The sequence below is a fragment of the Phragmites australis genome, chromosome 22, assembly GCF_958298935.1.
Source record: "Phragmites australis chromosome 22, lpPhrAust1.1, whole genome shotgun sequence".
Lineage (NCBI taxonomy): Eukaryota > Viridiplantae > Streptophyta > Magnoliopsida > Poales > Poaceae > Phragmites > Phragmites australis.
Window position 1 is genome coordinate 23,446,615 of NC_084942.1, and position 25,537 is coordinate 23,472,151.

Here is a 25,537-nt window from a genome sequence, read left to right on the forward strand (position 1 = left end):
CAGTATGCTCAGCTAAAACTTTCTGCCTCGTTGGGTGCGCCCTGAAACCATGTAGGAATTTCCCTTCCTCGAGGAAAACGACTCGTTGGTTAACTCTAATCCAGATTTCTCTCTCTAGTAGTCTCACTTTTAGCAGATGAGTCAACTTATATATCTTGAGCTAGACAATTAGCCAATTCAGAACAACTTATATCATCTCAAGGAACCAAATTGCGTTTGCCAATCGCGACACGCGTGATTGCGAGACGTTTGTTTTCTAGCTGCTACATGCATATTATATACATGCGATGCGTGTGGGTCACTTCAGCGTCAGGAGGTTGGTTTTGCAGATATGAACCCAGTGGTTTGAACTTTCCTGTGACGAGACGGATCACGCGCTCTTCTATACTTTTACTATCATCTCAGCAGTGAACGGATGCACAGCTGATTTCTAAATAGCAGCTGGTTTGATTTCTAAGTAGCACCGTGAAACATTGTATCAACTCTCTTTGTAGAAATACGCCCTCGACATCGTATGGTACGGGTATCGCTGACGAATGGGTATTAGATTGACGATATCAGAAATCGCATCACACCCAACTCCCTGCTTGATTACATCCGACTCTGGCACGTCCTAAGGGAGGTTGTGTTGAATTTGTCCCCTGACACCATCACTTAATGGCTGATAGCGTTTGGTCTTTACTCAACCAGATCGGCATACCTCGGCCAATTTGAAGGAAGCGCTAAAGTGGACTACTCTATGATGGTTTGGGATTGTGGGCACCACCGAGAATAAAATTATTTGCTTAGCTCTTGATCAACTGTCGGATCTACACGACAGATCGTCTTCTGCAATGTGGATGACCCAACTCGTATTTTTGCCCCATATGCATCCAAAATTTAGAGACCATGGATCACTTTTTCATAGAGTGCCTCGTTGCTCAACTTTGGCGTCCAATAGCTTCTTGATCCAACCAGCTGGCCATCTCACCACAGGTTACCCCGCAGGCCTTCTCTTAATGGTGGGGACATTGCATTTCCTCTACACCACCAGCCCTTCGATAGAGACTCTAGAGCCTCATGCTCCTTACCTTTTAGTATCTATGAAAATAACGAGAATACTTACCTCTCCATCAATGCCTTAAACCCTCTCACCTTTTGTTTCTACTAATAAATGAAAAGCAGCTCTTCTGCTGTTTTGGCAAAAAATGAACCTAGTGTTTTAATTGGATAATTGATTTAATGCATTCTTGTTTCAACGCAAGCACCAGTGGTCTAGTGGTAGAATAGTACCCTGCCACGGTACAGCCCCGGTTCGATTCCCGGCTGGTGCAGATTTTTGTCCTTCTTTTTTACCATTTTATTCATTCAGTTCACCTCTGCAACTGAAACTCCCGCCGTGCTGTGTCTCTGAAGCACCCGCAACCGCAAGTTGCAGGCGGCTGTCCGTCGTCTTGCTCCTTCAATCAGATCCCTCGCCGTAGGCCGGGCCCAAACTAGCTTAGTCCGGTCTAGCCGTGCCCTGCTCTAGGGGTACCATGCAATGCATCCGGTTTCATACTAGTTCTGGTCCCGAATCCAACAACCTGCATTATTGCCCGTCCACTTCTTCTTCTTCTTTCTGAAAGAGAACAGCTGAAACTCTGAAACACTTTTTGATTCATGGGATCCTTTAATACTAGACCGATCGGCGCACTACGCTGCGCCAACTCATGTTTTGCATGAAAAATAATTGTTGAAGCTAAGGTACAAATGCATATTGGAAGGTAATATTCTGAAATTGTGCTACTTAGGTTATATCTGATTTAGATAAAATTCAGGTAGCACTAAGTTTGAGATTACACATAGGTAGAATATAAGTTTGATTACACACTTTTTTCACGGTACGTTTTTCTTTGTGAGTAACAGATGCACTGTATAAGAAAAAAAAGAACAAATGATGAGAATATTATTAAGTATGTATGGAGGTATTGCGTGTAAAATTTGTTTAGAGTTTATGGTTACTTTGGTGTGGTTTCAGAATCTGATGAAACTGGATCTTCTGGATGACCTGCTCGCTTGATTGGTGCACTTGTGTTTATTGGAGACTTGTAATTGAGAAAAACATAGAGAGGGATATTGGTGTTTATTATATTATCAAGAATCTATGTAAATATATGTGCTGTTAGGGAAGGAACTTACTGATGCCATTGTTGCGAAACGTCCAGTGAAGGAAAAGGTGTTTTGGCATTGTTTTCTTGCTCTATAGTCTTCTGTAGTACAATGATTGTATTACTAATTTTGGCTTTTATCATGCTTGAAGTTTGGTATCTTTTGAGATGAAGATATAGCGCACGTCTAGGCCAACACAGCAAATGCACTGGTGCACTAATCTTCACCGTATCTGAATTCATGAGCCCTCATGTGGATCGAGTGGGTGTACCATTTGGGGATTTACTTGAAGAAGTCCACCAACGGGGTTACGCTGTTGATGACCTAGGATGCCAGTGGTTATGATGGTGTTGGCGAAGGCAACGATGATGCAGGGCCGAATGCAAAAAATGACGGAGAGAACCTTAGGTGGTAGCTGTATCAGTGATCAAAGAGAGTTAGCCCAAGGCCGCGAACGGAGTATAGAGAATCAAGGGGGGCGGTGGCTTAATCTTACCGAGTTTTAGATCAGCACCGTCGAATGTGGAGTGAATATTTTAATTGAAGCCATCTTCCTCGATATGATGCTATGATATAAGTTAAGGAAAAATTATCCACTACAAATTTTTGCAGTTTCATAGAAAATCACTTCAGTAAAAACCAAGCAGGTTCTTTACAGATGGTGTGCTGTAAATACATGTACATATACATGGGAAAATATTGCCATATCTAAATAATATGAACATACAAGAAAACAGCAATAATTTTTAGATTGGAATGTTCTGAAGTGTGCCTTGTACACGTAATGAGGATCATGTATAAACTATTAAAAATAAGAAAGCCTAAGCTTTCATCAGTGTTGGTAAACATTAACTCAAGAACGTTCCTTTTTGAAAAATGATTCAACATAATTTTATCAGGGTTGACAGTGGCACTCTAGGAGGTAATATGTGAATGATAAAACACAATATTAAAAATCTGGGAGCAGCTATTAATGATTCAAGTAGGTCAGATGGAACACCTGATATCTAAGGGATCAAGCAACACAGCAAAAAAAAAAAAAAAAAAAAAAAAATCCCTTTTTGGTTAATCCGGTTGGAGAAGTTTGGCCAGATTCACGGTAGGGAATACAGGCATCCGCTCTTTGATTTCTGGATAAGAAAAAGCTGGCAAAATTAAAAGGGGAAAAAATGAGAGAAAGAGTGACCAAATCCAAGGCTAAAGGCAGCAGCGCGAGCACTGCAGCGCAGGTCTTTAGCAGAGCAGTTGGACCTGCGCAGGCATCTCTGCCGTGCTCCTCAGACCGGTGAGTTCCCGTGCGGATGGCGCATGATGGAGGAGTTCTTAGGGATGGGAGGTGGCCTTGCGGGGTTGTTCTCACGAGGAAGAATCAAAGAGAGGTGGGGTGTTGTAGCTCTCGCGTAGAGTTCGCACCTGAGATTTCGAGGAAGAGAGCACTGGGAGATAGAGGAGGGGGGAAGGACGCGGATGGGAGCACAGAGGGGGAGTCCTACCCTAATTGGGTCGATGGAGGGCAGCTGCTTCGCGAGGTGGCTTGGCGGGGTGGATGGGTGGGGCTCGCTGGGAGAGGTGGAGTTTGGAGAGGGCAGCGGCACGGGAAGAGTGGGGGGGGGGTGCGGTGGTTCACCGGTGGCGGCAAAGAGGAGGGAGGATGGGGTGTAGGGGCGAACGGGGAGAAGGTGTGGAAGCCGGGGGGAGTGTATGTGGCCAGTGGGTTTTCGTGGATTTCGTCGCTGGTGAAGGTTAGGGGACACGTGGAGGGAATCGACGCTGACGTTCGGATCTAACGGCTGGTAGCGTGTGAACAGTAGCTATAGTGTTTAGGGGCTGGAAAGTCGTCGATTCTTGGCTCGATAATATATGTTAATATAGATGCATTTGTGCTCTTTTTATCTCTTGCACCATTTCATCAACCGCTGTCGTAAATACAAATATAGAAATAAATAAAGCAGCTCACCATCTTGGGTGCCGTACGAGCAGCTGTTAATTTCTTCCTCGATCTGTGCTCTACATCTTGCGTAGCCTCTGTTTGTTTCCTTTGTCTTGCAGGCGTGGCGTGTCCCATGCTGATGCTGTAGCCCAGATCGATGAGATATATCGATCGGCATGGGCAGGCGTCGTCATCTTATCAACTAGCTACTCTGCTCCATTACAAAAAAGTTTACTCCTCAAAGAATTACGATATCTAGTATGAAAATCTTTCACATTTCACTGCCAATGGAATCAGAAATTTCACAAGTTCCATTTCAGGAGAGATTTGCGAAGCCGCAACGATTAGATGTTTAATCAAACAGATCTGACGATGCATGCAGCTACATGTATCGTATTGTGATTGAAGGATCTTTGACGAGGTCATGCGTATCAGTTTGGCAAAGCTGCAAGCATGTACACCAGCATAATGACAACTCAACCGTCGTCTTGCAGCGACCAGGCAAGCTTCGATCGGTCATTATCGTTCGTCGTACGATCGACAGGATCATGGTAAACAATTAATCGACAACTACTGTAGCACTACTGCTAGCACGTACAGGTTAATCATGGCGTTCGGGTGCGGATGTTGTGGGAACACGCGAGGGCGATCTTCACCTTCTGCATCGGAAATAAATTTTATAGGATAAAGTTCTATAAAAGGTATTTTTTTTTTATGAAATGTCTCTCTTTTCGCTCTCTTTTTCAACCCAGCTGTTAAATTAGAGGATATATGATTAGATTAAGATTTTATGAAGATTTTTCGTAAAAAGATTGTATAAAATTTGCTTCCTTCTATATCTATTATTGCCTCTGGAGCAGCAGCTCATCAGCCGATCTTCATGTCGTCGAGATCAAGCGGATTGCAGGTGATTTTATTTCCTTTTTATTAGCAACAGCGACTTCAATTCGCTCCGAGTTTTCAGCTATTAATTAATCTCCCTCACCTGTCCAAAACCACGAGAGAGAGAGAGAGAGAGAGAGAGAGAGAGAGAGAGAGAGAGTTGAAGGTTGCAAAGATCCCAAAAGTTCTATTGCTGGCCCATTCATCCCCAGCGAGTTATATTGCTGGCCCAAAAGTACCCCCTAAAAAAAAGGTAACTAAGAGCAGATTTTCCGCTAAAAAAAATAAAAACTAGGAGCAGCATTAGGAAGGGAAGTAACCTAGAAATTGACAGTTCTCCCTCTCTCAAAAACAAATCCCGAAACTGACAGAAGAAGACTGCAAACCATACACTTGCAGATGTGTTTTTGTAAGATTTCATGGAAATGACGCAACAAAAACCCTGAACTAATCTACAATCTTTTCTTGAAACTTGATTCTTTGGCATATATTCACAGCTGTGCTGGATCATAATGCATTAGAAAGGAAACTGACAGTTTCTCTCTCAAAAAAAAAAAAAGGAAAGAAAAGAAAATAGGAAACTGACAGAAGAAGAATGGAAAACATACACTTGCAGTCGTGTTTTTGTAAGATTTCATGGAAAAGATGCAACAAAGCCTGCAATGATAGTATGAATATATTTTTCTTGAAACTTGATTCTTTTGCATATATTCAGAGTTGATCTTGAATCATAATAGCTCAACGAGCTTGAATCATAACGGAGCTAACAATGTCCCATCATCCGGGGCATGGTATCTTTGTTTATACTGAATCTGGTTGACCTAAAGCGATGCACACAGAATAGCTTTTGTGTGAACTGCATCTATTCGATTGGTGCCGCCAACGCCAAGGTTAGATCTAGAGCAACAACCCCAAGAAAACGCTAATTACTTGCCATGCTGGGAATAGAAGGAAGAGTGAGAGCCTAAAAGTGCCAAATGGAAAAGATTAGCATGAACAAGTTACAACTTATTGATGTGTTAGATTGACAACTGCCTAACTTTTGCATAGGACTTTTAATTTCAGAAGACAACAGCAATGGGAAGAAAATGTTACTATCGTACATACAAACAAATAATAATGGGTGATAAATAGTTGCATATTCGTGGCAACCGAATACTTAATTTATACACCATTTAGAATGACGCAGCATGTATACCAGAATATTCCTTCTGCCAAATGAACATAGTTGAACAAGATTCAGCAATCAGCATGCATATTTGCTAGATTAGAGCTTTCACACCGAAGATGCATATCTTTTTAAAACCACATTCAGAAACACAGATAAGTATATCGACAGCATTCCAACTGATTACCACTGCTTTTCAACAGCTGTTTCACTTGTAAGTTGTAACAAAGGATTTACACCATTCTCATGTATACTGCTACATTTCTATAAAAGGTTTGACATCATACACCATTCACAGATGTTATGTAGGTACAATATAGCGCTCATTGGGAGCCTGCTTCCACCAAGCTAACAGGAACGCAATCATCACCACAACACAGACAAAAGCAAAGAATGGACTGCCAGAACAGTTTGCTTTTCTTTTGTTCCTTCCAGTCATCTTCTCATGCTCAGCTTGATGTTCTTCACATGGAGTTCGTGCACTATCAGAATGGCCACTATTGGTTGGGAACTTCAGGTCTTCAGTCAACAAGTCTGTATTCTGCACAAGCCATTGGTTGCCCTGCTGAATTGAGTTACAGTACCCTTTTCTTTCCTCAAATTCACCATTCTTCTGAAACAAAAGATGATTCGTACAGTGTCCCAAACAACACTGTGTCTGCCTAAAAGCTGGGCTTTCAGGTAATTGGCGGCCATCTCTTTCTGAATCTCTGCAGGAGGTGAAAGAGTGGAGCTGCTTCCTTGGAGTTGACTGCATCCTAATATCACCTGATAAAGATTGTCGCCTGGATATCTGGAGTTCACAGAGAAAAAAAAAAGGAAATGTAAATTCACTTTTATCTACAAAACGTGTAATTTTGTGGAACTTCATTCTGCAGCACAAAGTAAAGTCTAAACTGAACAATGAACATCACTGGAGACAAATCTTCAATTACCATAACCAACCCACGGGAAGGTACATAGAGGATATTTGTTGCATAGATGAAAAATATCAGTTCTCACCAAAAAAAAGATGAGAAATATCAGTTGCTTCTGCACCAAAATTCGAAGTGAATGCTTTTTGGTATCATTCAGGGAATAGCGTAAGTATAAATAATGTTCCAAAGGACAATAAGTAGTAACTCTACCACACCATGATGTGCTAAGTATATGTCGAAGATAGTAAAATTGCTCAAGTTTAAATGACAATCTGTCACATACCTGAGAGAATTGATTAGTTGCTAAACACGTAGGACATGGGTCACCAATTCTTGTCAACACACCTGAGCACCTCCTACCTGACTTAACCAGATCAACAGAATTAGACTGTCCTCTGAATCCCAAAGCATCATGACTATCAGGTGCAGCTGTGTGAGAAAACTCATCGTTGGACATTCCATGTGAAGAGTCAGATCCATTACTCCAAAGTCGCCGCCTTGCACGTGCACTTCCTAGAATACCCACGCATTGTCCCACTGATGGCTGAGAATCAAAGCCAGTAAACGATCGGACATACTGCAAATCACAAGGAGATCCACTAGAACCACTGTCTCTGAAATCCACATCATCAACTGGAGAATTTGATCCCTTCCTGCTATGCCTCCCACTACTGTTTGCCAACGGACTAAATTTTTTGTGGTTTCCACATTCTTCCTGCATCCCAAGTAGCTTAGCAGTCTCAGTTGCCTGAAAAGCTGCAGTGCAGATATCTGGAATGAAGTCATCTTGGCATTGCTCCAAAGCATGGATAATGCTACTGATCTCAGAAGATATACTCCTCACATTCAAACTTTTCATGATGGAATGTATCATTTGAATGGATGACATAATCATCTGAGAATTGCTTGCTTTAGTACTATCGTCCAATATGTGTAATCCTGATCTTATCAATGATCGCCCATATGGCTCAAGTGTCAAAGGATTATGTTTTGACAGAGCAACCACCAAGCTTAAGTGCACAACAGTCTGACAGTGAGCCTCCTCTAGAGCCCCTGAGACCTTCAAGCAGACATCATTAACCAACTCATTAGATGCGAATTCCCAATTGTTGGACTGGACAAGAGCAGTGATACAAAGAGCAGAACAAGAAGAGATATTCTCGTTAGTGCTCATCAAGCAATCTGATAAGGGACGACAAAGGGAGTCAATGATCCCACTTTTCTCTTCTTCTCTACCCAAAGGATCAATGGCATAGCGGGATAATGTGCAAACCACCTTGGAGCAACAAACACAGTGCAAGGACCTTGGAACTGATGCCATAATACTAATTACCATTGAAACAATCTGTCCGATGTGCGGTACAATATTGTGGCCATGGACTTCTGCTGCAGTCTCAAATATGCATAAGATCTCCTCCACAGAATACGAGCTTGGCTTGCCAGGGGCGCAGACACGGGAAAGAAATGGAGGAAGTGTGTTTGAGTCAAGATCTTTCACATATAGTTTCAAACCTCTGAAGGTAGCCTTGTTGTTAATGGGATCCATCACAAAATCTTTCAGTTCTGCATATTCTCCCACACCAAGACTTGTAGCCATTGCATACACTGGATATATTCAAGAAACAAAAGAAGACCCGTTAGTGAAAATAAATTCGCTATCCAGTTTTGGAGCAATTAAAATCTCATATGATGGTTTCTTCAGTTAAAACATACCAAAAGGAAAACATAATTTATTCAAAGTTTTCCAGTTGATTTGCCGCCCAGTCACATTTTACCCAAAGCATACTTATATAACAAGAATAGAGCACAGAATGCCACAGAATACCTAGCACTATTCATAAGACAAACACAGTGAATTTAGACATTAACTCATTCATGGTCCCAGATGTTTGTCTTACTAGCCCCTGAAATCAAGCATAAGTACAGAGCAATAAGACGCTAAACTTTTCAAAAGAAATTTTTTAGTGTAGTGTTCAAAGAAATGGTATGGGAATCATCCTGCACAAAATGGAAGCCAAAATCTTCGCTTAATAACTTGCCAATCCTCAGCGGGCGAACTAAGAGCGGGGCATGGCTGAACCCTAAACCCTCAGTTAGACCCCCCCCCCCCCCCTTTTTTAAAAAGAGATCAATCGACCTTGAGCGCGCGCGCGCTGAGCGAAAGAAAAACAAGAAGATTCTTGCTAGGAAAGAAGAACAAGAAAAAGAAGCGCCTAATCGAACCGAACGAGAACCATGGACGGGTGGATGGATTGGATTCGTACTCCACCGTGTAGCAAAGGAATCACGCTACTAACCGGTGGAAGGAGAGAGAGGGGGGGGGGGGGCTAGGATTTAGTTTCTATATCAGTCCAAAGAAGAATGAAAAAAAATCCACCCGAGGAAGTTAGGGTTCCTTACCAACAAGAGGAACCGATCCCAAGTCCGGATGGATCCCCACTCCACGCCAATCCAACACTGGCAAAGGGTGGGAGGAAAAGGAGGAGGACGCCGGAGACGACGACGACCGACGAGTTGCTGCGGTGGGGCGCTTCGGTGGCTGGAGGCGGGTTTGACGGCGCAGCGCGGGCGAGGAAGAAGGCGACGCTTTGAGTTTGAGGGCCTCTTCCGGCCCGAGCACGGCCCGATATGGTGAGGCCCGAGATCCGATTTTTTAAATCCGAAAATTCCTTTTAAAAAATCCGAAAATTACAAATATATACGTCCGTTTTAAAAATTTACAAATCTATACGACATGTGGCCCATCCAACGGACAATAAATTTAAAAATAAAAATATTATGTTCCTATGCTCTCAAAATTTAAAACACAATTGAAATAGTTATGAAAAATTCTAAAAAATTATGGTGTAGAGGATGATATAATCTAGCTCTAGATTTTTTTTAACTCAAACAATCTAGTCTATCCAATGGGCGACATGAGTATAGATTTGCAAAATTTAAAAATAGATGCATATATTTGCAATTTTCGGATTTAAGAAATATAAAAAAAATCCCAAGATCCGAGATAATAAATTTTTTTCAGCATTTCATTTTTCTATTTTTGAACAAAATATATTACTCTTAGTGGTTAGGTTTCTCCGAGGATAGTCCAAAAAAACTAGTTAAGTTACCATTTTTTGCTTGTGCTGATCCATTCGACGTGGAGCAAATAAGCAAAAGAGTTCTTCCACAATGAAAAATTTCCCCCTCCATGCAAAAAATACAAAGGATATATATTTTTTAATTGTGAACGGCCAAATTTTACTTCTGAAGAAACTGGCAAGAAAAACTAAGAGGCAAACCGGAGTGGAATTGCTATCCTCAAGTGTTCTTCAATCAAATCTTGTCAGGGCAACAAACCCAAAAGAAGCTTAATTTCTCTCCTTGTGTGTGGAATTTTTTAAATCGTAGGTCAGTTCTAAAATGGTGGTGCCGCGCGCCGTTTTCAATAAATTTTAATGATGGAAGAAGGAAGAAAGAAACACACCAAAACAAAAAAAAAATATATAATGAAGGAAAAGGTAAAAGGGGAATAAGTGATTTCTAGATATTCTAGTCCCTTAAATGAATTCTAGATAATTTTATCCTCTGAAAATAAGAAGACATGAAATTCAACGTTACGTTCATTAGAGAAATAAGTCTCGGTTGAGATGGTTAGTAGATAGTTGAACCTTTACTCATTAGGGATCAAATTTCAGATTAGTGGATGATTAGTGGAGGTTGTCAGTGGATATCGTGTGAGTGGCTATGTGTAGGGGTGAGAGTATATATGTATATCTATAAATTATACTGGTATTTCATAAAAAACATTATGCTCATCAGGATTTCAAAACTTTGTCCCTTCAAAAATGGCACTGTAGTAATATTTGAAAACCCCCCAGACCCACACGATTTCCTTTCCACCCCAGAGTTCTAAATCACAACGACTTAGAAGGTCATATATGCAAATAAAACCTTTGTCAAGGACTCGCACGCAATAATTCTAGAAACACGCAATTCCCGAAGTGGACCTTCCAGAACCGACCATTCGCTCCCAAGTCCCTCAACTCCAAGCCACCCTCGCCCACGAGTCCATGACGGCTAAAAAAAGCGGCCCTTCCTCTGTATACCGGACCCCACAGAACAGTTGACCCCACACGCCAGTGAGCTAACAGGAACTCAGCCACGTCACCAAGCCCCTGCCACGTCAATATCCCATGCGCCCCGACCGGCCACAGCAGGTCACCGCCGGCCGTCTATAAATGCCCTCCTCCGCCGCCACCGCCTGCTCCCCGTCCTCATATATACGGCGGCGCACGCCTACACCTACCCTGCTCTGCCGGCCCGGCCAACCCCGCGACGAAGACGCGAACCCTAGCCAGCCTCCACTTCCAAATCCTCCTCTCCTCTCGATCTCTATAAAAGACCGCAAATTTCGAATCTTTTTCCCCGCGGGATCGCCACCGGCTCCCGTTCCCGCGCAAATCGGCCCCGGATTTGAGCGGATTCGACTCCTTTGTTGTCCGTTTGGTTGGATTGGAAGTTCTGTTGGGGATTTAGGGGGTGGATGGCGGAGGCGGCGTTGGAGGGGAGCCAGCCGGTGGATCTGTCCAAGCACCCCTCCGGCATCGTCCCCACGCTCCAGTAAGTGCTGGGTGCCCCGAAAGGTTCCATTTTGGGTTGGGGATGGAGGGGTCCGAGGTTTCCAAGGGTGTTTGGTTTGGGTTGGTGTCTAAGATCTAGCTGATTCGTTGGCTCCTGTCGGTGTCTTTTGAGATCCTATGTGTGGTGGATGGAGTGAATCTGATGAAGGTTTGAGTCCGTGTAGGAGGCGGATTAGGACTAGATCTAAGGTGATATTGAAAGGACGAAGTACAGATCCTCTTCTGTAGTGAAGGCTCATGATAATACTTCAACCTGTCCTAGTTCCCTCCAAAAAGAAAAAGATTGCTTCAACTATGCTAACCACAACTACATGAATTAACTAACATTGAGCTGGATTTAATGTTGAAAGCATGAAATTGATGCTATTGGGGCATTAAGGATACAGATGGATCTTAAAATATGGATGAATGTAAAACTATGTGTAAATTGGTGCTGTTGTTGTTGAGCTTCAAAACGGTACTTACATCAACTTACCGCTCAGTTCGACTCGAATGCTAAGTAGCTAGCGGTGAGCTCGCTTAGTGCTCTATATTTGCATGGTTTTGTTAGGCTGCGTCACGAAATGAATTATGCACTAACTTGGTGCACTTTATTTGCAATGCTTTGATAGGCTTTTGCGAACTGAACAGAGTTGAACATGCGTTGGTTGTATCAGTGTCAACTAGCTGGGGGTTTCTCAAAGGGGGGAAAAAGCCTACTGTGTTGTAATATTGCTTTTGCTGTTTTGGCGCGAGTCTTTTTTCTGTTGTTGGTTCGAATACTTGGGACATAAATGTTGATGTTCCTTGGTGTATTCTGCTCTGTTATTTGGTTTGACGACAGGAATATTGTGTCTACGGTCAACTTGGATTGTAAATTGGACCTGAAAGCAATAGCTCTTCAAGCACGCAATGCGGAATATAACCCCAAGGTGGGATCTTTGTCTAAATACATTCCACATTTTTTCTTTCTATTTTGCATGTAGTGCTATATTGCCAAGGTTCTGTAAGTACCAAGCAATCTCTTGTGCTATATTTCCAAAACTGATTCATGTTTGTTGATCTGTGCCAAGGTTTGTGATTAATCAATGGATCAATGGATCATAGTTCTATATCTCCGGTGTGGTGTGATTAACATGTAGTCTGGACAGTAGCATTTTTTTAAAGTTTTTCTTTTTCTGTGTGTTTAGTGTTTACTAGTTAGCCCATGTTTGTGGTTCCTGCTTTGCGGATGATGAATAACCTGGAATGAAGATTAGGTTGTTTCAAATGTGATGGTTGTGTATCCACATGTTTAACTACTATCTCCTTAAAATTCATCCTTATCCACTTTTAAGAAAATACAGTACACCCCTCTAATAAAATAATTTTTATCCCTCAGTTTTCAACAAGTATTGGGTTATCATGGTACCTATCGATACTTCAAAAGTTCAAGCTGTTCAAACAATTTAGATGAATCTGTTTAAGATTGCACTTTACGTAGCTAATACACAACATGATCCCTTCTACTGTGTCAACCACATCTAGTGAAAATGGAGTACTTGATATTAGCTCATATGTAACATTCAGTTCTGCTATACAGCAACTTCCTTGTCATGCTTTCTGTTGATACGCTACATGTGATTTTGTTCAGCGATGTACTTTATGTTTGCTTTGCTAACTCTTTTTTGAACAGCGTTTTGCTGCAGTTATCATGCGGATAAGAGAACCAAAAACTACAGCATTGATATTTGCATCAGGAAAAATGGTAAGATTAACTTTTTTTTGTACAGCTGATGTTGTGCTTGTTTTTTTAGCTATATTAGTTATGTCTTTGAGTCTGTACTGTAAAGTATGACTATGAGATTGTTGGTAGTTATTGATGTTTTTTTTTTTTTTTTGCTGTTGAAATTCAGTTGGAACACCTGACAGATACCGAAGGATTATTTAATAGTGATCCCTTTGACTGTTTAATTAATGAGCTACTGTGCACGCATTCTCCTAATTGTGCACTAATGCAAAGAATACACTTGGCTGTGAATAATCAGGTCTGCACTGGAGCGAAAAGTGAACAACAATCTAAACTTGCTGCTAGGAAGGTATTTTCGAGTTCTTTTCTGTTCATGTAAATAAGAACAATTCCTTGCGGGGTTTCTGAATGGTAATTGTTTCGCTGTTTTCAGTATGCTCGCATCATCCAGAAGCTTGGTTTTCCTGCAAAATTCAAGGTACCTATTATGTTCTTGTGTCTTGTGCGTGGTTCCATGCTTTGATAATTGTCACTGAACTTGTTGTCTCCATGCTGTCAGGACTTCAAGATTCAGAATATTGTTGGGTCTTGTGATGTCAAATTCCCAATCAGGCTTGAGGGTCTTGCATATTCTCATGGTGCTTTCTCAAGTGTAAGTTGTATTCTGTGGTTTCTTTGGTACAATTCTGTCACCTACATTTCCTTCTTTCATGAATTTTCCTGCCTGTGTTTTCAAACTGATGTTTTGCTCGGCTGTCCCTCAGTATGAGCCAGAGCTCTTCCCCGGCCTAATCTATCGAATGAAGCAACCGAAGATTGTCCTTCTGATTTTTGTTTCAGGCAAGATTGTCCTGACTGGAGCAAAGGTTAGCAGCCGTTTCCCGTGGGTTTATCTGTATGTATTGTGCTAGAGTGTACTAAAGCTGTTCTATTTCCAGGTGAGGGATGAGACATACACTGCCTTTGAAAACATATATCCTGTGCTCACAGAGTTCAGAAAAGTCCAACAGTGGTATGTGGCATCTCAGTACATGTTTAACGGGCATATTGAGTAAATAGGAATTGTCCTTGTCTGTTCTGCCTAATGCTTGTGATTCTCTTTGTCTTTTGGTTTGTGGTGGTTTTTGTTTTGGATTGGATGGGAGATCACAGTTTCAGAGAACTTATGGCTGTCACTTGCTGTATGCAGATAGCTTATTGGAAGTAAGAAAATATGGGGGATCTTATTGCTCTCTGCCAGCTCCAAGTGTACATATAATCTGGACTCTGGAGAAGCTTATGCTGTCTAACTTCCAAGTCTTGATCATGACTCATGTTTAACTCATGGATATATCCGAGTAACTTTGATGGACAGTTGAGGCTTGTGATGCTGTGGAACGCCAATAAGACTGAAAGCAGATTTTGCTCCCGGCTTTTCGTTAGTCTTTTCTGAGTGTTTCTGATGATGAAAAGGCAATGTAGTGTATGTGCTCCTTGACATTTTACAGTACCAAAAGAAAGAGACATTCTGATGGACTATTGGCTATTGCTAATTGTTGCGTACACAACAACTAATGTTCAAAAAAACAGGATAGTTGTTTTCCCCTTATATTTGCCCCCTTTTGTTGGTATTCTTGGCCTTTATAGGCAAGGAAGGACATTGTCAGTGCTCTGGCTGTGCAACCCTAGTCCATGGTGTGACTGAGAAGTTATCCCTTTTTCATGCAGCAATTTTCTACTGGTGTTCTCAAACAATAATCCAGTAACATACATATTTTAGCTGCTGAAGCTCTCTCAGATAATCAATCTGCTCGTAATATCTTTTTTTTTTCTGAAATATGTCGTGTCGTGCACTTTTTTTCGACTGGAAGTAATTTGTGAAAACAATAGAACACCATTCTTGTAGAAAGCCTGGATAAAATGCACTGGTACCAGGAAACAAGAAAGAACGAGACTTTGCTCTCAAAAAGTCACGATGACAGCATGACAAAATATTTCCCTCATGCAATCCTTCCCTGCAGTACCAAAATATCTCTTTTTATCAAAATATGTGTTTGCTAGTTTACCCTGTCACCATTATTTTTTACAAAAGTATAAGTACATATTTTTGCTAGTAATCTATACAGTTTCGAATCAAAATTTTAGGGCAAGGCCATGTTGCAAATATGAAATAAATGGGAGCCAGTAGGAGGAAGGTTGCAGTTTGATTTTTTTTGAACAGAGATTGCAGTTGCAGTAGAATTTACAACACGCGTTGCTGCGTTGTCAGAACCTCTTGGAAAGGATTTACACGGAGGGGTAGCTCACACATGACACATGTGGCCTCTGCTTTGCTTCGCTTTCGTTTGCGTCAGCCTTGGACCAGATGAGATGAAATGAAATGCATCCAAGCAAAGCAGGAAAAAAAGGGTGGGAGGGCAGTTTGAAAATTGAAAGCAGGTCACACACTATTGAGTATTCGGTTCAAATCCATACGTCGGGCACAAAAATAAATGAAGTGCAGGAATGAAGGGGAAAAAGAGGGCAGATTTGCTGTAGATTCTTTTTCACATCAATATCCGCATTACAATATTGCAGATGTCCTCAAAATTAATATTGCAGATATCCTCAGAATTGATCTTGCAGATGTCCTCAGCGCTTGATATTGATAGTTATATCAAGAATTGCCTAAACTTTTTATTTGAATGGAACGGGTTCACAATTTTATATTTAATTTCGTAGATAAGTAGTGGTCCAATAGGGTACTTGAACACTAATGAAATATTTTCTAGCATATAATCGTTTTAAAAAAAGGATAAATACCACACATAACAAAAATCTGTTTCTTCCAAGATAAACTTAACAAAAAAAAAGAAACAAAACAAAAACCAAACTTCCATGTAACTGACCCAAAAAAGCATGAAACACGAAACCTCAGGGTGAAGCAAGAGTGAGAAAAAGAAAACAAAAACAATTTCATTTCCATTTGTAGCCTACAAGAAAAAAACTCTCCCTTTTCCTTCGGCCCCATAAAAACCTCCGCTCCCAAACAAAAAGCTCGCGAAATCCCCTCACCAACTCCTCCTCCGCCTACCACGGGCAGCGCCGCCCTGCCGGCGCTAGCCCCATTCCTCTTGCTCCCGCCTCCGCCGCGTTCCGGGCATGGACGTGCACCCGGCGAATGCGACCGCCAACTCCCTGGGAGACTTGTTCCCGCACGAGACCGCCTTGGTCAGTTTCTTCCTGGGCTGGCTCCCATTCCGCTTCCCGTACTCTCTTTTTTTTTGTTGATTTTTTTCTAGGACTTTTCTAGGTTTTGCTTGGCCAAGAACCGGGGCCTTGGGTGCTTTTTTTTTTAAATTTTTGTGCCAAGAAAGAATTGAACAGGGGGTGTTCTTCTTTCTTCGTTCTTGCGCTCTTGGAGTCTGTGAGAGTACCGGGTGCAGCTGTTCAAGAACCGTGGGTTTAGGCGTAACCTGTTCAGGAATTATGGGTTTTAGGTGGTCTATTGTGTAATTTCTCGAGATTGTTGTTCGCGGAATTTGTGCGTGTTCTTCTCCCCGTGAGAGGAACTTTGTTTTGCTTGTTTGGGAAAGGAACTGTCGCTTCGTTCTTCAGGCTTTTTACTGTTTGTTCTTCTATTTTGGAGTAATTTCCCTGCCCCTTTTCGTTTCTGTTACAAAATTACTTTGGTTCCGAGAGAAGGAAATTACTGAGCAATTCAATTGCCCTTGTTCAGAAGAGCTTTTAGCCCCCCCCCCCCCCCCCGCCTTTAAAAAAAAAAGATTATTTCAAAGGGGGAAATATTCCACAAGAGCCTATGGTTGATGTGACGTTCGTTCGAATTCTCGCAATTAACTGATGGAAAAATGTATCCATTCTAAGTTGTGAGGTCATGCAAAAGAGAACAATGTGTGCCCTTGTGACCCTTAATGTTGATGTGCATATGTTCCTTCCCTCCTGTCATGGTCATTGCGTAAGTGCATCCATTGTTTAATACCCTTTAGCCGCTGTGATATGATGCGTCTGCGAGATTGTGACGGTGATATTTTGGTTATGTGTCAATTTGAGTGGAAACTTTAGCACTAGAGACATTGACAAGAGGCACTCGGCTTCTCACCCTTTCTTTGAGAATTATTCAGTTTTCAGTTGGAATTCTAAGGTTCTACTAGTAGAATTCAAGAAAGAAACTTTTTTTAATTAAATAAACGGTTTGAGATTTTCATTTAGTTCATTGCATTTCGAGCATTTACTGCAATTCACCATACTTTGTGTTGTGCCAACTGTGGTGCTTAATTAGATTGTAGTAACTGAGAGAAACTGCCATAGTGATTTCTGTTCCTTGGCACAACCACAATTGTAAATGCAGAACTTTTCTGTTTAAAAGGTTCGTTTTGGCAAATTTATGTGCTTAGTCTCTGAATTTTCTCCATTTCTGAATCCTCAAGTTTATACCAGGGAAATTCTCATGCAAAAACCTCACTCATGAATGATATCGGCTCTAGTATTTGGTCCATGTTAGTCTTTTCATCAGAAAATCCATTGGAGAAATTGATTACTCAGTCCTTTAGCTCTTGTTTGTCTGGAAGTCTTATGATAACAATAATCACTAGTTGAGTAATTTACACTTGTTCATAAGCCCTAGAAATTCTGCCCATTTTATTATTGGTCCTATCAGTTTTTTACTTGCAATAATGTGGAACTAGAACTTTGTAAATTGAAGTTACTTTTAAGTTATGGAATGACCATTATGTATAGATAGTTATTTTGGCTGTTGCATTCTTACTAACAATTTCCATGCCATGGTCCTCGTTACTTTGCAGGAAAGTGATGACAGCAGCCTAGAGTGGCTCTCTGTCTATGTAGAGGACTGTTTTTCTAGCTCTACATCCTACCCACATCCTGTCTTCGCAAAAACAGCGCCTACAATGGCTGGGAAAACGAAGTTACTGCCACCTTCATCTTCCAATGCCAAAAGAAAGAAAAGGAGCCTGGCCTCTGTTATGAGCGATGACGATGAGCAACAGTATATCATCCCATTGTTTGTTGAGCCACCTCTACTCCTAATTGATCAGAAACATTGGATGGCAGAGAGTGAGCTGATCCTCCCCAAGAAAGACAAAGACCAAGAACTTTGCCAACAACAGGAGTTAAAACAGGAGGAAGAGAAGTGCGAGAAGGGTGCAGTGATACAGTTCCAGCGAGAGCGGCTGGTGAAGAGATGTAGCAATTGTTTGTCTTACGAAACACCACGATGGAGGCATGGTCCATCAGGACTTATGATGCTGTGCAATGTGTGTGGCCTGAGGCTAAAGCCAGAGAATGGGTTCACCACCATTTCCAAGAAGCAATGTGGCCAAGGAACCAACAAGGAACAAAGGCTAGGGAAACAGCGAGATAAGAAGATCAAGAAGACTGCAAACCCCATCGAGGAGCTGCCACTGGAGCAGCCAGCGAAGAGGTGCACCCATTGCATGTCCTCCAAGACCCCGCAGTGGAGGGCCGGTCCTTTGGGGCCTAAGACTCTATGCAATGCGTGCGGTGTGAGGTTCAAGTCTGGCAGGCTGCTGCCGGAATATAGACCCGTCAACAGTCCAACTTTTGTGAGTGACATGCACTCCAATTCTCACAAGAAGGTCTTGCAGCTGAGGCAGTCCGTTGCAGACAAGGGGAACTGAGATGATGGTCAAGAACAATCATCTCCTGAATCTGCTGCCGCATTGGAGCTTAGAGGCTCTGAGATCGTAGTCTAGTTGATGCCGAGAAAATGAGAGCAGAAGCTGTTTAGGTCTCGGTGGAACTCTTAGTTAGCTCTAGCAGTGTTTTATTTCAGAGACCGAATTGCTAGGTGTTTGAGATGTTAAATTCAATACCGTTTGGTGGTTGCTCCAATACTATCCTGAACTATGCTATGTTTCATGGCCTGAATGTGTTTGCAAGATCGAGGCTGGACTGCCTCTTAAACTGCCTTTTTCTTTTCTTTTCCTTTTTGCATCAGATTCATTCCAGATACATGATCTTTGCAGTAGACTGGATCGGTTGGGGTTGTGACAAAAGTGTTCCATCCTGATATTTGGCATTCCCTTTTCTCAGGGAATGTATACTATTTCCTGTTCCTGTGCTAGATTCAGGTCAATCACCTGAACCATGCAGGGAGATGCATAGCCAATTTTTGGTGCCTTGTGATCTTGTTCCAAATGTCAATAGCCGATCAGATGCAGGGTTCACGTTACCGACCGGAGGCGGTAACCAAAAAACCGTGGTTACCGGTCAAAAATTCAAAAAAATTCGGAGAAAATTCATTCGGCAAATTTTGAATTTTTGTGAAAAAATCGTGATTTTTCCCTCTCGGTAACCGGTCGGTTTGGACCGGTTACCGAGCGGTTTGCTCGATAAATCGAGCGGTTTGGACGGTTACCGAGAGGTCGAAAACCGACCTGTTGAAACTGTCGGTTACCGAATTAATTCGGTCGGTAACCGAGTTCAAACCGTCGGTTACCGAAGCTCGACCACCGGAATCGTGCCGTCCTTCCACGGATTCGGTCGGGATGTCGCCGGCGTCACTCTAGGAGCTCCTGCATTCGCGGTGGGGAAAGTGAAATGCTGCCAGAGGCCCAGGACGCTCCAATCCGACGCCAGCTTATCCCTTCGCCGTGGGCTGCAAATGGGCCAAAGTCTACTGTTCATCGGTCCAGAACGGAAACGAGCCCATTACAAATATATCCAAAGTTTGCCCATCAATTTGGATATCCAAACGATATTTGTTTCAAGTTTCGTTTTCACAGATACTCTTGAAATTACCTCTAGTTTTTTACCAGATTTTTTTTGGATTTTTTTTTATTTTTTTAAAATTCGGTTTGAATTTTTTGAATTCAAATTCGGTAACCGAACGATTTTTGAAACCGAGCCGCAGCGGGAAGGTCGGTAACCGCGATTTTTGGGCGGTTACCATCGCATTTTTGAACCCTGATCAGATGCAGTCCTTTTGCTTGAACCAATGCCCCGCAAGGTTCAGGTTCAGAACAATTTTGTGTTGTTGGTGAGATCTGGCCGGGGGAGGGCGGATCCGGCGGGGAGTGAGCAGATCCAGCCGGGAGAAGCAGGGAGAAATATTAACTAGTACTCCATAGATGCTATGTACATGTGAACAATATACATGAAACCTCTTATAACACAGATATTACACAGACTCAATATATATCTCTAACAATATCATGATGTAGTCTTGGAGGTTCTGTCCTCTTCACTAATGGAAAGAAAGACCTTAGACTGCCTTTATCATGTTCTCTACTTCTCTCATCATGATAAAAAGTGCCCCTTTTTTCCCTTTGCTTTTTCGGTCATTGGCAACAATGTCCATCAGAAATCAGACACAAATTGAAGGCACTCACTCGGTCATTGAACCAACAATGGCTCTTTGTTGTGCTGCTTCTTCTCTGTTCTCATGCACTACTGATTGAAGGCAGTACTAGTGCTTGTGCTGAAGAAGCTCTCCCTTTTCTGATGCAGGGTTTCTTTCAGAAACCCATCCATGTTGACACTGGGACATGAATGCTAGTCCTACAGGGCGGTAATGGTGTCATCTGACTTTGGTCAAATCTGTGTGGCTACATACAAGAACATGGTTGTACAGAAAGGGCTGGAGGGCAGCCTGCAGTGCTTATGCTGATATGGTGTACTCTGTTCTGGCATTGCCTAGCCTACTGTGCTGCCAGTACAGTGACTGCAACACATGGACATAGCCTGCCTGCATTACACCTTTTTGACTCTGCTGGGTTCTCTTGTCCTGCCAAACCCAGTTACCTGCGGCAGCAGCAGCATTCCAGCAAGGACTAAGCACATCAATGTTCATCAGTACCGTGTGCTTGCCTCTGTGTGTGTCACTGGCAATTTTTAACTAGTTGAACAATTGGGCATGTTTGGAACACATGTTTATTTCCTTCAGGATTTTCATAAGAAATAGTTCAATTTCCACAACAGCGAACAGGAAAGTTCAAGCAAAGATCCAGACATGAAATGCACTGTAATACTTTATTTCACACTGGCTGATGCGATGTATTCATAACACAGAGATTGTCAAACTGTAAACAGCACAACTGCGCAAGGGCTAAAACGATGTATTCTCCGATGCACACGACCACAATGAACTCGACATTGGCAGATAGGCACATGTTGAAATTAAGAGAAGAGGAAACACCCAAGCTTTACTTCTTTGAACCCCGAGAAATGGAGATTGTCTTCGAGAATAGCTGCCGGATGCGCGCTCTAGGACTCAACCACCATGATCTCAGCTCCTTTCTTGATGGATTGGAAGAGCACCGACGAAAGGTAGCGCTCACCAAAGCTTGGGAATATAACCTGCGTAGAGGAAAGGATGTGAAGATTTTATCTTTTACAGGACTAGGATGCCATTAATAGGATGCACATAGCGAACCATTAATCAATTAGATAACATGTAAACCGCTGCCAATAAAAAGCTATATTCATTTACTACCTTACAGGAGTATGTTAAATTTCCATTTCATTTCTGCCATACAAGAACTGAGAAGTACAGATATTGCATTAACAAAACCAGTGAGTTTGGTCTCCCTATAGGGCACTGAGGTTCCAATGTAGGGTAGACATATTCATTTGTGATTGACTAAATATCAGATGAATTTCCACAAACGACCCATGCAACTGATATAAATCTAAAAGAGCTAGAAATTCACGGGAAGGAAGTGAAACTCTTACAACAAATAGCTTTCCGGCATTTTCAGGCCTCTGAGCAAGCCTAACTGCTGCAGCCGCAGCTGCACCAGAAGATATTCCAACCTACAAAAGTTACATCATCAATGGCCGAGGCTCACAAAAAAAACAATTGGATTGCTAGTTCTTAATAATAGAAAAGTTATAGGTAAATGTCAGACAAAAGACTTACCAACAACCCTTCTTTCAAAGCAAGAGTCTTTGCCGTCTCAATAGCTTCATCGCTTGAAACCTGGGAAACAATTGAAAGCACCAAAAGGTTACACCAGGGTAAACGAAGACGAATGCAAAGACAAGCGTGATTACATGAGAAATGTGGATCAACAACAAACTTCTGTTAACGAGGGAAAACCGGAAAAGTGAAACTGCAATCGAAGTGAGCAAAAAATAGCGTGCTTGTTCATATATGTCCTTTCTACAGCCAACTTAATACAGGAGGAAAATATACCTGTAAAGTTTCATCAATTAGGTCAACATTCAAGACCCCAGGGATAAAACCAGCTCCAATTCCTTGAATCTTGTGTGGCCCTGCATTATGGGCACTGAATCTCATGAGTCGGAAACAAGCAGCATCAGGAATTTGTCGGTGCAAAATGTTCACAAGGTTAAGAGGTATCTTTCTTTGTATTGTTGACCACAAAAAAGCCTCATTACGAGGTCACATTAACAATTATCAACCATATGATAATTCTTATTTCAAAACACATCCAGATAACATCTGTTAAATCTCTCTCATCGACACTATATTTCACATGAACAAGTTCTAAGTGATCAAATCATAAAAGGGTAACTCTTATGGATTTTTTTAGATGTTGGTTACTGTGGAACATCAAAGTGCAGTAAGAAAATTATATTGCTGTACACTAATCACTCAAAATGACCATAAACTCTGTACTTAAAAACAAAAGGAATATATGCCAGATGCAAACTTTACCAGGCTTTCCACCATTTAAAACAGCACTCTCAACTGGCTCCACACCATAGAGCTAACATAAGATAAACAAATAAAATCAGATACTTCATTTCATAAAGGAAAAAATGAATAAAGGTTAATAATCGAAGTGGCAGCTAAAACTGCAGTGCAAACAGGGCTTTATAGTGCTTACCTTGACATTGGGATTTTGCTCTTTGAGGTATCGCCCAGCTCCAGTTATGGTACCTCCTGTACCGATACCAGACACAAGGCCATCAACGTTTCCTGCTGTAGCTTTCCAGATTTCAGGCCCAGTTGTCTCATAATGAATCTGCATAACATATTTCAGTATGAGAACTCAGAAATCAAATTATCAAAATGGGCAACAACATGTTCTCCAAAAGTCTAAATATAAATGCTAAGTTATGCTGCACCTTTGGGTTAGCAGGATTTTCAAATTGTTGAAGGATGAATGAGTTGGGTGTCTTTGCTGCTAGCTCTTCCGCCTTTGATACAGCTCCTTTCATTCCCAAGAGTGGGTCAGTAAGGACTAGCTCAGCACCAAAAGCCTTCAATATGATTCTTCTCTCCATGCTCATGGAGGCAGGCATCGTGAGAACAAGCCTGTAACCCTTTGCAGCAGCCATGAAGGCCAATCCAATGCCTGTGTTGCCACTAGTTGGTTCAATCAGTACACTCTGCCAACAGTTGACATGGAAAGCAAAATATTAGTAGAATTCAATCTAAACATTCAGAAATATATGATGAATCTAGCTTCCGTAGCAGTTTGAAGAAAACATTCACCATAATAATGGGATTCCCTTGCCATTAGGGGGGCTCAGTTAAACCACTTCTTCTTTTTTTGAAAAAAGTTAAACCACTTCTAAAACTAGCCAGAAACTTTGGTAGGTCATACTAGTAGAACTAATCAAGCCAAACAATTGGTTTCGGTTTACTGCCACCTCAACTCAAAGTGCTTCTTCTAAGATGAACTCAACAATACCAGGTTAGGCCCAAGCATCAACCATTGGATCATTTCCACTCCAAACTATGCCTATATAGTTCTTCATTTAAGACTAGGAGAGGTATGCTATTGTAGGACGGGACAAGAACTATCACGTAACTATAATCATGCAGCTGAATGCAGAAGAGAGTCACATTTCTTTGCCTTCCTCTAAGAAAATCTGTAAGGCTTGTTTCTTATACTCAAATATATACTTATCAAAGCACCATGTTACTGATGTCCGCACTACTCTATCAAACGATCGAAGATTAGTCACTCCCGTGTTTATTGAGCTTTCACCACATGCACGAATCGGAGCAAAATCTTAACTTAAGCATCTGCTCCAAGGCAGTACTGCGCACAAATGAAGAATACATTAATCCCATAGTCAACTTCACAAAAATAATAACCACCTGATACAGATCATGCAGACCAACACAGTAGTACACTCTCTTAAGCAAATTGGAACCATGAGACAAAAAGGCCGGAACAGCAAATGGAATGCTCAAGAAGGTTCGGTCACCCGACCTTGCCTGGCGTGATCAGCCCATTCTCCTCTGCGTCAGTGATCATGCTGTAGCCAATCCTGCACAAATACAACAACACAAAGCACAAGTTTTCAGCTCAAGATCCCAAAGTTTACTAGGAAGAACAAAGCCTTAGAACCACCAGAAAAGGCACCTAATTTGACCAAACATATACTGAAATAAGAAGGAAAACTATAGATTTTACTCAAATAAACCACTGATCCAAACTAACAACCAAGAACCTTCAGTCCAGACTCCCAGAGCAATCAGAAAGAACCAATCTTTCGCACATAATCCACCCTCAAGTTACAATAAAAGACGAGAACAGAGAGCAACTTCTTAGCATCGCTCACCTATCCTTGACGCTGGAGCAGGGCTCCATGGACTCGAGCTTGGCCGCGACGCGCCCCACGCACCCATCGGTCACCTTGTTGAGGTACACCAGCGGCGTGTTCCCGATCAACTGCGCATCACAAAAAAATTATTTTTTATCGGCCAGATGCAAAACATCTCCCAAAAGAGTGGCGCAAATCGAGAGGAAATGGGTGCTCACCTCCGTGACATCCTTAGCGATCGCCGGCGACGCCTCTGCCATTGGGTCAAGCAGCTGAAAAATGCAAGGAAAAAGGTAAAAATTTACCCCAACTAGAAAACACAACTGATTTCTCGAGCCTATTGGCGAGAACAGCGAGAGAAAACCTAACGATTTGGCGCAGAAATCCTTTCGCGAAATGGCGGCTCTTGCGGTTGGAAGCCACTGGATAGGAGGCGCCTGCCCTTTATACAGATGAGGCTGGTGGAGCCGACGCGGTTACTCTCACGTAATTCAGTTGGTCGCATGCATCAGCGGCGACGTACCTTATGTTAGAGGATCTCTCTAGAGTGGGCTTAGGCGGGTAGGAAAGCCCGGTCCACGGTGAGCCGTGCCACTGTAAGTGGGTCCGTCAAGATATCCTCGATGGCTGGTGCGCGTGGTCTTGGCACGACTTTGTTTTTTTATCGGGTCTTGGCACGACTTGGTGAGGAGGCGA

General features: G+C 42.1%; 4 protein-coding genes across 6 annotated transcripts; 2 read left to right on the top strand and 2 right to left on the bottom strand.

The window, feature by feature from the left end:
* Positions 1-6,276: 6,276 nt before the first annotated feature.
* On the bottom strand, positions 6,277-9,601 carry LOC133904353 (protein SINE1-like). The gene is made up of 3 exons (XM_062345820.1): positions 9,428-9,601; positions 7,311-8,632; positions 6,277-6,903 (listed from the first exon to the last, which is right to left on the bottom strand). Exons 2-3 carry the CDS (start codon positions 8,622-8,624, stop codon positions 6,412-6,414), a joined length of 1,806 nt encoding a protein of 601 aa, XP_062201804.1. The 5' UTR covers positions 8,625-8,632; positions 9,428-9,601; the 3' UTR covers positions 6,277-6,411.
* Positions 9,602-11,270: 1,669 nt separating this feature from the next.
* LOC133905092 (TATA-box-binding protein 2-like) lies at positions 11,271-15,024 on the top strand. Its single transcript, XM_062346799.1, has 9 exons — positions 11,271-11,629; positions 12,473-12,560; positions 13,304-13,375; positions 13,656-13,706; positions 13,791-13,835; positions 13,917-14,009; positions 14,122-14,223; positions 14,296-14,369; positions 14,547-15,024. Coding segments are annotated over exons 1-9 (603 nt in total). The 5' UTR covers positions 11,271-11,552; the 3' UTR covers positions 14,548-15,024.
* A 1,266-nt stretch (positions 15,025-16,290) lies between these two features.
* On the top strand, positions 16,291-19,239 carry LOC133905118 (GATA transcription factor 5-like). 2 transcript variants are annotated; one of them, XM_062346831.1, is made up of 2 exons: positions 16,291-16,546; positions 18,144-19,239. In XM_062346831.1, the coding sequence occupies exons 1-2, from the start codon at positions 16,497-16,499 to the stop codon at positions 18,991-18,993; spliced, it is 900 nt and encodes a 299-aa protein (XP_062202815.1). In that variant the 5' UTR covers positions 16,291-16,496; the 3' UTR covers positions 18,994-19,239. The 2 variants fall into 2 exon arrangements, with proteins under 2 accessions (XP_062202815.1, XP_062202814.1); XM_062346830.1 differs by having other exon boundaries at positions 16,295-16,546; positions 18,139-19,239.
* Positions 19,240-21,323: 2,084 nt separating this feature from the next.
* LOC133905210 (cysteine synthase-like) lies at positions 21,324-25,336 on the bottom strand. 2 transcript variants are annotated; one of them, XM_062346942.1, is made up of 11 exons: positions 25,206-25,336; positions 25,060-25,113; positions 24,860-24,969; positions 24,508-24,565; positions 23,411-23,674; positions 23,170-23,307; positions 22,998-23,049; positions 22,512-22,591; positions 22,236-22,295; positions 22,049-22,129; positions 21,324-21,673 (listed from the first exon to the last, which is right to left on the bottom strand). In XM_062346942.1, the coding sequence occupies exons 2-11, from the start codon at positions 25,099-25,101 to the stop codon at positions 21,581-21,583; spliced, it is 978 nt and encodes a 325-aa protein (XP_062202926.1). In that variant the 5' UTR covers positions 25,102-25,113; positions 25,206-25,336; the 3' UTR covers positions 21,324-21,580. The 2 variants fall into 2 exon arrangements, with proteins under 2 accessions (XP_062202926.1, XP_062202927.1); XM_062346943.1 differs by having other exon boundaries at positions 25,211-25,285.
* Between the last annotated feature and the right edge of the window lie 201 nt (positions 25,337-25,537).